Raw genomic sequence first — 12,939 nt, 5'->3', positions numbered from 1 at the left:
TTTTAATGTAAATGTATTCATACAAGTTATATATTAAATGATATTGATTCTTTTATACGATATTGATGTTATATTGATTTTTATGTTAAGTTATCCATGTGTTGACAGAAGAAATGCCTTTATGATTATTATTCCTAAGAGGCTATCAGGGCATAGTGGTTGCCTTCGAGGTGATAAATGTAGTGTCTAAGGGGTTATAAGACATAGCAATTGCTTATGGATATGTGGGTATATATGTTGATTTGCATCTACCGAGCTTATGGGAGATCAAGTAGGTGATATTTGTTGTTTTTTGAACCTCTCGATCTTATAGGGTCCTAAATAGGTTGTTTGATTAGTGTCCGTTTTCTAGATTTTGGAGCTTGTCACTATAATCAACTTGTTCTTGACTCCCTTACATGATTCCTTTCATATTATGATATCCGCTGAGTTATTTTATTACCTTTCATACTCAATACATCAGTTCATAGTGATGAGGCCCTCAAAAATGAAAATATATAATGCACAATTTATTACGACTTCATGTAAAATGAAAAACATCAAAATAAAGTTTAAGGTTGAATTTGAACAATTTGACAACATTTTATAAGATTCGTTGATTTATGCATCATCAACTACATTAATAAACTTCATGGGATTAAGAATCTCTTTCCCACCGCCATGCTTCATAAATTCAGATACCGTGAAGAACCTCTCATTTATGATACCACCAGAAGTTGTAACACAAGTCATAGTCCTTAGTAGATTACTAGTATTCATCAAAATGACAACATTATTGGAATTCTTAACTTTCTTTTACAGCTTTTGTCCATTGCTTTCTGGTAATACAATTGACTTACCCTTATCCAATACTTCATCAGAATTCTTAACTTTCTTTGATGGCTTTTCTCCATTGCTTTCTTGTAAGAGAATTGACTTTCCCTTTTTCGCATTGAATTTGATAGCAGATTCTCCATTGCTTTCTGGAACAAATGTTGGATTAGTTTCTTTTCTCTTCTCTGTAATTTTCGGAGGAACAACTAATGAGTTACCTTTCTCAAGGATGTACGGTGTAGACTCCAATATTAAGACTTATAGTTTAAATAAATAAGTGGAATATAGGAAAGACATTCTTGATTGATTGAAACAAAACAATTTTCTCAATACAATTTAACTAGGTCAAGCATGTACGAGTAGTGAAAATATATAGATTTAGTTGGTGATTGACGACCAATAGAAAGCAATCGGAGAAAGGAAAAAGTTTAGAAGCTCAGTGACTAGGGTTGTCAGCAAAATTCAATCTGCTATTCCTCCCCTACGTTATATTTTTGTCTTCTACCCCAAAAAGGGGAAGGGGGAATAAAAAAAATGGAAAGATCATAAGAAGGCATAAACAAGATAAAAAAACAGAAAGCAACAACCTAAAATCACGTAAGACTAACAAAATGTAGAAAAATAGATGTACACCATACCATAAATTTCAGGCATCTCTTCCCTATCTTTTGAGTTGTTATTCATCTCAGATCTTATACCCTTAATAGCCCGCTGAAATGCAAGATTGTTGGTAACTGATGCTATAATTTGTGAAAACTGCTGAGGTATTGAAATTTCGTTAGGATTTCCAGTATTATAAATGCCACCAAGTGTGAGATTGAGATCAATTTCTTGTTCATCACTTCTATAGGTAGAAGTTTTACCCTTTGGTAAAGTCATAGATCTGTACAAGGAAGAAAAACAAATACATAAGATGCAAATACTGAAAATATTATAGGTTTATTTTTAGGAAAATCATATAATTGAGATTGATTATATCTATGTATGAACCATATTAAGTTTATTGATTGAAGAAATTGAAACATGGAATTAGTGCACTAATAAAACACATCATATGCCTAAATTAAGTTGTACTCACAAAGTAATGAAGAAGCAGGCAGAAGAAACTAAGAAAAATGCACATCTGCTATGTTGTGTCAAAGAATGGAGTAAGGATTATATAGTAGAAGTGAAGCAAATAGTAAATTATTTACCCTTACAATCTTTTTTTTTCTATCAACCTCTACATATACATCTTTGTAATTAACAAGTCACAAAGGGGTAAGATCGGTATGCAATATTTTAAATACGTTTTTTTAATGAGCTACGCTCAAATCTATCCTCAAATTTAATGCATTGTTTGACCATGTTGATTTATAAATTTAAGTTGAATTTAAACAATGTATTCATTTAATAGAATGGCCTAAATATAAAAATGGTCTAAGATTATTTAAGTTAATACAATCTACATTTAATGAAAGAGGACTTAGACTATGACACAATAGAGACTTAACATTATGAACATGTTAAATTACTGGAATGGTGCCATGGTAGTTATTAATTGATCTAGAAAATGATGTTATTGTGCTACTCTTTATATCATATAATCATATTCTAATTTACATTGTTTTAGGTAAAAGATTCAAATGAGGGCTGAGTTATATAAACATGACAATAGTATAATGTGTTTAACATATAAGTAAATGAAGGGGACTTATATCCTAGTTAGACTATACTTTGATTACGTTTAAATTCGTCAAGATAAACTTAACAATAAGTCGATACTGAACCTATAAAATTTAAGAAAATATTTTTTTTCTATTACCATTTAGTTTTTAAATAAACCACTTTGAGTGCATAGTAGTTTAATCGATTATGATAAAACACTTAAATAAAAGGAAAATATTATTGTAGAAAAGTTTTATGGGATTTTTTTATAAGCCTAACTTTTAGGAGTTAATATAAATTAACTATATTATTTAAATATCCATAAGTACTGAATTAACAAACAATATGATGCAGAGGTGACTGAAACTATAACATAAAGATGGTGTGAGATAGAAGTGTGTTTAATTGGTAATGTGGCCATAATTACTCCACCTTAAGTTATGAGACTGACCTCAGAGTTTGTAATAAATTTATGAATTAGAAATGTAAATTAATCAATGGGTTGAATGATAAATAGGGAAATGAATTAAGAATGAGTTGGATATTATCACTAATGACTCCAATAACTTGATAAGTACCATATGTTGAATCAATGAATATGATTTATGATACAAATGAGACTACGCAACTTGTATGACTTGCATTCAATGTTTTGGTATGTCCGGTTTTGTTGAAATTTAAATACTAAGAAATCAAAAATAAATTGTGTTATGTAGATTGAGTATGTTAGCTTTTGTTCGTGCAATAATAGTTGTTTAAAATAGGTTAATGTAAAAGGTAAGGTGCTAAAATATTTTTAATGTATCTGTCACACTCCGAGCTTACACCCTGGCGGGACTAGCACTCTAGAACCATTGTTGGCCCCAAGCGGACCCTTAGTATGTCTTACTTACTCAGCGGAAGACTGAAACATAAGAAATAAAACTCATGCAATAACTTAATTTAATAGCTTAGCGAAAAATGGCAACTCAACTCTTAAACGTATACAACTAAAAACAGAATAATAAGACTAAAGAACTATAACTATCTGTCTATGAAACCTCTAAAACAAAGAGGGATGTCGGGACAACATCCCTAATCATCTTAACAACTGTAAACTAGAAGGCAATGTAAAACGGAGCCTCCGGAAAGTAAAGAGGCTCACTGTAACGACCTGTTTAGTCGTTTTGAGCAGCAGATTTTATTTCTGAAAAAACAGGCTGAGGCGACGGACCCCACGACGGACCGTCATGGGCACGACAGACCGTCGCAGGCTCTCGTTCCATAACACTTAGAAAATCTGAAATTGGGTGCTGAAAATTGACTCTCTGAACTTCGTAACGGAATGGCAGGACGGACCGTCACAGGTGTGACGGATCGTCGTGAGCCCCCATTTTAAAACACTTCAACTCGTGAGAATTTGGTACAGGGAACGATTCTCTGAACGTCGTGACGGAAGTGCAGGACGGACCGTCACAGGCACGACGGCCCGTCACGGGCTACGCAATCCCAGGCTGGGTCGGATTTCTTTACACGTTTTGAGGGACGTTTTGGACTATTCCTACTTTAATTATAAAGTTAGAGGGTTAATGTTAATAAGTCTAATTACTTGGGGGTTAAAAGAGGTAACCTTAAGTTAATTAGTGGGTTATTATTTCCATCTTTTATTCTTAATTATATACTAATTAGGGTAAAAGAAAGGGGGTTTGAATAAAGAAAATAGAAAGAACAAGAGAAAGAGGGAGAAAGTCGAAGGAGAAAGAGGAGGAACGAAGAGAAACAAAGCTTGGGAAATTGCTTGCTTGATCACTAATCTTCGGTGGAGGTAGGTTATGGTTATATTCATGCAATTCATAGTAAACTCTTAATAGCGAACGATATGTGTTAGTAGTATTGTAAACCCTTCTATATGTTTAATTGTATGCTTGCATGAATGATGTGATTATGTAATTATGAATAAATAAGCATGATGAAGCTATTGAAATCTCAAATCTTGAAAAGAAACCCTAATCTACTTTGTTAATGATGATGCCTTGGTATAAAAGAAGGCTTGATGAACGAAAGTAGTGAGATTAGGGGATCGGGTGCCACGTTCCGGTACCAGGATAGAATATGGATCGGGTGCCACGTTCCGGTAGCAGGATAGTATATTAGGATCGGAGTGTCACGTTCCGACACCAGGATAGAATATGGATCGGGTGCCACGTTCCGGTACCAGGATAGTATATGAGGATCGGAGTGTCACGTTCCGACACCAGGATAGTATATGGATCGGGTGCCACGTTCCGGTACCAGGATAGAATATATGGATCGGGTGTCACGTTCCGACACCAGGATAGAATGAGGATCGGAGTGTCACGTTCCGACACCAGGATAGTATATTGAGGAGCAGAGTGTCACGTACCGACACGAGGGGAATAAAGATAATGAATCTTGAAAGATGTTAATATATTCAATCTAATGAACCGAATTCCCAAATAAGTATGATGAGGAGGTATGAGTCCTCATTGATGTGCTTGGTGTTGTAACCAAGGGTTATGGTAACTGTAAATGCTGCATGTTAAGGATATTAGTCGATTTTATAATATTGCTTAATATATACTGTTTTCTATTTTGAGTTGGCCGATGATATCTACTCAATACCCGTGTTTGTACTGACCCCCTACTTTTATGTTTTCTTCTTTGTTATTTGTGGAGTGCAGCAAACGTGCCGTCGTCTTCAACTCAACAGTAATTCTAGCCAGTCTTCGTCACACCGGATCTTCAGGGTGAGCTAATGCTTCTAGCTTGGACTGGACTTTCTTCCTCCTGTCTTGATGCCTCGAAGTTCCGGCATGGACTAGCTTTTACTTGTTTTAGCTTTTAGAATACTCTTAGTTTAGTCATTTGATCATAGATGTTCTTGTGGTGATGACTTCAAGATTTTGGGGATAATGATAAGTTTTGAGTTATAGAAGTTGATTATTGATTTTGTTAATGAGTTTTAAGTCTTCCGCATTGTTTTCTATTTATTATGTTCGAAATGTTAAGGTTTAGATTGGTTGGTTCGCTCACATAGGAGGGTAAGTGTGGGTGCCAGTCGCGATCCGGTTTTGGGTCGTGACACTCACCAACTGACTCTGAGTGCTCAGCCTGCCAATGAGGCGCTGGATGTTGATCCTGGTTACCTACGTCTGCATCATAAGACGATGAAGGTCAATTGGCATCAGTACATTGAATGTACTAGTATGCAAGTTGAAATGTTAAACATAACATAGGCTTGAAAAGAATCTGAAAGAAGCACTACTTACCTTGGCTTTACTCAACTCATGAATACACAAATCAATATAAATTAATAAAACATATGTAATATAGAGAAAGCTTTTAAAACAGTAGAAAATAACTTAGTTCGTTAAAGAAAATGTTATAAACAAAATCAACTTTACTCATATAATAAAGTAATATAGTTTATGTGAAGATATTCTCTAACCTAAAACCACTACCAACAACCTAAGTGGTAATACAACGTCTTGCCACGCTACAAGAATTGTCATATACTTTTTCGTCATGTAGAATGCATTAACTAAGTAGATCCACTAGCTTATGCTAAAAAGCACTTAATGATTAATCTAAAAAGTATGATCATTTACTACTCGTGATGGGTAAAATGGTTTATGGAGGCTTGAGTTACCTTGAACTCGTATCCCAATATAGGTGCTCAATACTACTCCCAAAATATAATTAGCTCATATGTTTGTAAAAAACAAAACTCTTTCTTTGGTTTGAGATAACTATTCAAAACTTAGCTCATAAGCTCTTTTGGAATCGATGTTCCATTTTTTTCTCAAATGAAAAAAAAAATCTAAAATCTTTGGAAATACATAGTCTCCATATACTTCTTTGAAGAAATGAACTTCAATTGTTTACTCTTTACTTAACTTGAACTTTAAATATGCAAACAAAGTTAAAACGTTTGCGAAAGACTTTTGAAAACTTTAAGAAATTCTCATGACATGCTCTTAACTTCTAGAATTGACTCTTAACTTTTCTTGAATTGAATTATGGATTCAAGAATTGCGATTTGTGATAGAAAGGATCTCGCAATGTTTAGGAATGTTTTAGATAGTTAAACAAGAGAAGAGACCAAGAAATCATTGTCTTGGAGAAAGTCCATGACACATAAATGTATTTAAGATATTTGATTGTGAAATTTAATTTGGAAACAGAGGAGTCTGTGTCCTAATCTCGACGTGGAGGATTTATGTGAAAAGAGGAGTTTGTGTGCCAAAACCTGCTTGACTTTTTCCTTCTTGATTTTTCACCCCAATTCGCCTAAATTTGATTCTTGTTCCATCCCTTTTTACATTCAAATATACAATTTATATATACAAGAATCTAACTCAAAACAATCCTTAAATCAACACGATTTCATCAAGAACTCGACAATCCCATCAAATCTCAAGAACTAAAGCAAACTTCAAGAACATCATACTTTCAACTTTCTAGAAAAAAACTTCGCTGAAACAAACATGATTGGCACGTGGGTGAATAAACTCAATGCTATGGAAGTATCACATAGCTTGTAGGCATTAACCCTTGGCGAAATCAACACGAAAAATCTCCAATAACTCGACGAACTATGAAATTTTATTCTCCTCTCTTTTCTTTTTCTCTTTTCTTCAAGCCCTAGAGTATTTCGGTAAAACCCTAAACTAATCTAATGTTATTAGACCCTATCTTAATTACCAAAAATGTAAATAAAATAATAAAGTATGAAAATACCAAAACACTCTTCAATAATCCGGATTGGACTTTCTTATCTGAACAACCCGACTTTCAAAAGACATATCTCACTCATATGAACTCAGAATCACACAAACGTGGCGGTGTGGGAAAGATAAATCCAAGATATTTACTACGATATTTGGAAACACACCTTATTCATCCTGAGATAGGAGTTATGGTCGTTTGAAGTTGACCAAAAACTCATTTTTAACTCAACTTAAACAAACTTTTTGATTTTTATATTCTTTCCAAAAATGACTATAACTCTTTCTGTTTCATTTAGTTAGCGAGATGTTACAATATGTATGTATGGATTATTCATGCAAGTTATACATTAAATGATATCCATCTTTTTATATGATATGAATGCAAGTTATACATCAATAATATCGATCTTTATATATGATATGATTGTCATAATAATATCCATGTTAAGTTATTCATGTGTTATACACATAAATGCCTTTATGTTATGCCTATGGGGATATCAATGGTTAATGATTGCCTTCGGGGTGATACATGGAGTACCTAAGGGGTTATTGAGACGTACGGATTGTCTATGAGGATATAGTATTAACAATATATGGTATATCTATTGAATTGCACATGTTGAACTTATGAGGGATGAAGTTGGTAGTATGTTTATTGTTTATATATGCCGAGCTTATGGGGGCCGGGTAGGTTGTTGTTTTATCAGTGTTTGCTTGCTAGATTCAAGAGTAGGTCATTACACTCAGTTTATTCTTCACTCTTTACCTGATTACGTTCAGATTATGCTTCATGCTCAGTTATTTTATAATTTTTCATACTCGGTACATAACTTCACACTGATTCTTTATTGCCTAGTGTTGCTGCATTCTTTCCAATAGATCTTGATACTTGATAGATACATACATAGTTTGAAAAAAATGGAGAATTACATTGGCTTGCCCTTAGTAGGTCACTAGTATCCATCAACGTGACAACATTTTGAAGATTCTTAACTATTTCAATAACTCTTCTCCATTGCTTTATGGAATTACATTGGCTTGCCCTTTTCCTTATTGGATTTGATAGCAAATCATCATTTTGTCATATTTTAGAATGAACGAGACATTTGTTAATTGAAATAACATTTTAAGGTTATATAAGGACAGTTTCCTTAATTTTACTCATGGTTACAGGAGTAGGTGTTTTCAATCTGTGTTTGAAGAACATAATTATTGATTCCAACAAAACTTTGCATAGCAACGAAGTTACCAAAGTAATTAGTAAGAACGATGAACAGATTTTAATTCACAAAAATCTAAAATTTGAAAACGTGACAGAATATGGAAAATTAGAACACGAAAAAGATCAAGCCCACTAAATGTCATTTCAACAAATTTGATTATCACGGAAAATTTATTTCGTCATTAATAAATCAAATTTCGTCACTAAAAATCTTGTGAGACGAAAATTAGATTGTCACTCAGTCGTCACTAAATACGTATCTCTAAAATTATACAAAGAAGATTTAGTGCTTCGTCACTAAAAGTATTATTTTAACTACAAAAAGAAAAATTGTCCCTAAATTCTATTTGTGACACATTTATTTGTAGTAAAAAGTATTTTTTTTTGTAGTTAATAGTATGCTTTGTCACGAAAAACGTTGTTACTGCCAACAAAATTATATCATCGCTAATTAGTTTACTTCAATCAATGACAAAATCAATTGTCTCTATAATTATATGTGTTTCCTAGTTGAACAAAATCTAATTTCTTCACTAATGACTATTTGTTATATACAAAATATTATTTTGCTCTTAAATAAAGAATAAATTTATTCTTATAAAAATGATTAATTTTCCTATGATATATTTATGTTATCCATGTATCTCGCAACCCTATTTTTTTTAACTCTTGGCTAAGAGCTTGCACATTATGCTTCCTTTGGGAATCAAACTCACAACCTCATGTTTGGAAGTGAAGAGTGCTTACCTTCTGACAAACTCTCTCTTGTCTCTCATTTTTATTTTATTTTTTACTTCATTCACTTCTTTTAAATTTAAATTTTATACAAGTAACATATTATATGATTATTTGTACTCATACACAGATGCATGAAATTTACTACCCACAATTAATTCAAATGTAGATTATAATTTTTTAACTATATATTTCTTTTAAAATATCTTTAAATAGATAGTAGGATTCAGTCATTTTATTTACTTATTTTTATAAATTTAAAATATTCAGTACAATTATAAATTTATGTAAAATTAAACTTTTGATTTTATGAAAATAATTGAATAATCGGTTGAATTTGACAGTAAATCAATTGTTTTGAAAAAAACAATAATACCCATAACTATAATACTTCATAATAATATATTTGAAATCCTAATGGGTTCAATTCTTTTTTTTACTTCAATTTTCACACTGTTGAAAAAAGTTAATAGATATTCATTAAAATATTTCGCAACTTTAAGAAGTTTAAGCTTGTAAGACGATGTTATCTTTGAATAGTTGATCTACGTACGTATGTGGAAATACGATTATATATATGCATATTTATAGACAAATGCAAATAGATCAACTTAATCTATGTAGATTATCAAACACAAATCAATAGACATACACAAAAAAACACAAAGACTTGCGAAATTATTTTTTTGTCGTCTTTATCAATGAATGTGTATGAAATAAAATAAAAAGTGTGAAACTAACAAATATTAGCGATCTAGTGATAGAACCGTATCCACTCACAATACTTATAACTTGGTTTATACTTCTCAGATGATGATGCATTTTAAAATTGCGTAATTTAAGAAAATTGATGTATTGAATTTTTTCATTTTTACAAAATCGTCTGAATTTGTTGGTTTTAGTATTTTTCCCTCATAAGACGGAATCCCCAAAATTGGCCCAAATTGATCCAACTTACCCGATTTTTTTAAAAAAAACATCTTCCCTACTTTTATCCCCGGTTAACCCAATTAACCCTATGCCCTATTACCCATTCTCCCAAATTCTTTTACCTATTATTTCTCTTTTTCTCCACCAGAAACTAAGTCCAAGAACAATACCTTTCATTCACCTCTGAAAGAATCAATCAATCGATTATTCAAAAGCTAAGTCCAACAGCCTTCGAGTTTGTTTAGGTTTTATTCTGCTGAATTTTTTTATATAATAAGGATATATGTCCCATTTTTATGGTGTGATGGATATTTCTGATAGTTTAGATGTAAAGGCACTGAGTTGTCGTGTTGATGAAGTGGTTGATAAGATGAAAGATTTGCAAGATAAGATTGAATTGATTGTACAAGAGACGGTGAAGAACAAAAATCAGTTAGAAAAAGGAAGTATTCCCATATTGGAGTACAAGAAGGTCTTGGAAGAAGAGGTGATTTAGCCTTTATACTCTGCTCATATTGCCCTTAGGCAAATTAGAATACCTAGAGTAGACGGAATTGGGAATTTGACTAATAAGGAACATCCCTTGATTAATTACTTTGTGATTGAGTAGATCTGAAAGTATATTACCTCGAAGTAGAATAGACATAAGAAGGTTAGTATTTTTTTCAGAGAAATGAAAGAGAGATGTTGGGAGGATGTTCTTGGACTTAGCTTCTGAGGGAGATAAAGAGAGATAATGGGTAAATGGGTAAAGGGTAAATGGGTAAAGAAGGTAACAGGGCATTGGGTTACCTGGATTATCGGGTCGGGCATTTGGTTAAAAATAGGGAATACCTTTTTTTTTAATTGGGGCAATTTGGGCCAATTTTGGGGATTCCGTCTATTGAGGGGTAATTTTGGTGAAATTAGTAACGCGAGGGGTAAATTTAACTTTATTTTAACAGGGAGGGTAAAATCAAACAATAAACCAAAGTGAGGGTATTTTTGACCCTTTTCCCTAATTATAAACAAATGTAGAAATAAAAAATTTTATTTAGCGATGAGTTTTTTCGTAGCAAAAAATTAAATTATTCACTATAAATTTTAAGTCGTCGCTATTAAACATCTTATATATTTTGTGTCAATTTTTTTTTTGTCTCTAAATCACATACTGATTAGAGACAATAAAATCTTTGTCACCAATTACTTATATTATTAGTGACGAAAAAAATGTCATAATTAAATCTAAATTTTTATAGCTAAAGCTTATAATATTTAACTACTAACTCTAATTTGTTGATATTGTAACAACATATTTTTTAGATGAATTTTTTTGTGTCCAAAAATAAATATATTTTAAGAAAACAAATTTGTCATGAATTAGACACATTATTAGTGATGAAATAATGTGTCACCGATAACTTTATATTTGAGACTAACACTACCTAACAAATAACGCCAATTAATTTTTTTAGTGGGAAACATTAGTGGACAAAACTTTACCACGAATTTTTACGTTTCGTCACTAAAAGTATGTGTCTCATATATTTAAGTACGAAAAGTAAATTTTGTCTCTAAAAGCAAACAATTAGTGACGAATTTGATGTTGTAGCTAATAATTTCGAGGTTATATATCATATTTGTTGTAGTGTGCACAGTGTCCGCTTAAGGAAATTATTCTCCTCTATTATCCGAGGTTTGATTTGGAATTTGCCCTCCCATGATAGAATGATCTCAATCACCAGCATATTGATACCCAAAACTCTAGTATCAACGAATCACTCAACAGCAGTAAAGTACACAAAGAAACTTTGTGTAGAATAAGAACGAGAAATCAAAAAAAAATTGTAAGGAAAAAATCTGAAGAACCAATATATTTATAGGCAAGAGGAACTGATTCTGAAAGGTTGCAACCCTTTCAGAATCCACACGACCATTCATGAAAGTTTCAATCTTTCAAATGGTCATGGTTCCTGAAAGTTGCAACCTTTCAGAACAGTCAATTCCAACGGCAGGAAATTCAAATAAAACGGTCAAGAATTAAAATAAAATGGGTCGCGCGTGGATGCATGTCAAGTTGGTCATGGCCATTTAATTTAATTTAATTAATTAAATAAATAAAAAAATAATTAATTAAAATAAACTTTGTCCAAAAATAATCTCTCGATCGATCGTTTTCCAAAGACAAAGTCAAAGTCGTAGCCAAAGTTGAAGACGAGCGAGCGAGCGACAACGCGAGGGGGGTCCCTATTTCCAAACCTTTTAACAATTAATAGGAATGTTTCTATATTTAAACTCTCCTATTTTTTCTTTCCACCACCGATGAGGGACAAATACTTTTTCATCAAAGCATAAGAGGACTTTTCATGTTTTCAACTATTCAAGTTCCCAACTTTTCAAGTTCCTCTTTTTTCATCTTCCCTCCATTTCCCATTAACTCTTGCTACATACCCAAAAGTAAGATCAAAAATTGGAGTAGTTGCTTTCTCTTCTCAATAGCTTTTGGGAGAAAAACTATTGAATTGCCTTCTTCAACGGTGTACAGTGTAGATTCTACTACTAGAAGAAAATTGAAAATCAAATTTAATAATGTTAGTAGATACTTGGATTTTTTTTCAAAAATTCTTCAATTATTATCATTATTGTAAGGGACCATTCTGCCAACTAATCTTGAATAAAGTTCTGGGAGGAAATTTTTGGAGTTGTGAGTTAAAATTTTTAGACTAGAAGTTGAAAGTTAGGGGGGGGGTGACTTAAAATATTTTTCCAGTCGACTGTCGATGTAAGATGGTCGACTAATTCTGCAAGTTAGTTCAACAGAGTAAAACAAAATAATTGACTGAAAGTAAATGAAAATGCGAAATTTTATATTGCTTTGGA

At 32.3% G+C, this 12,939-nt stretch overlaps 1 protein-coding gene across 1 annotated transcript; it reads right to left on the bottom strand.

The window, feature by feature from the left end:
* Nucleotides 1-537: 537 nt before the first annotated feature.
* Nucleotides 538-1,936, bottom strand: LOC104645603 (uncharacterized). Its single transcript, XM_019212079.3, has 3 exons — nt 1,892-1,936; nt 1,452-1,696; nt 538-998 (listed from the first exon to the last, which is right to left on the bottom strand). Exons 2-3 carry the CDS (start codon nt 1,690-1,692, stop codon nt 796-798), a joined length of 444 nt encoding a protein of 147 aa, XP_019067624.2. The 5' UTR covers nt 1,693-1,696; nt 1,892-1,936; the 3' UTR covers nt 538-795.
* Between the last annotated feature and the right edge of the window lie 11,003 nt (nt 1,937-12,939).

The sequence above is a fragment of the Solanum lycopersicum genome, chromosome 2 (assembly GCF_036512215.1).
Source record: "Solanum lycopersicum chromosome 2, SLM_r2.1".
NCBI classification, from domain to species: Eukaryota; Viridiplantae; Streptophyta; class Magnoliopsida; order Solanales; family Solanaceae; genus Solanum; species Solanum lycopersicum.
The sequence above is the reverse complement of the archived record's forward strand: the minus strand, read 5'-3'. Positions and strand labels throughout refer to the sequence as shown.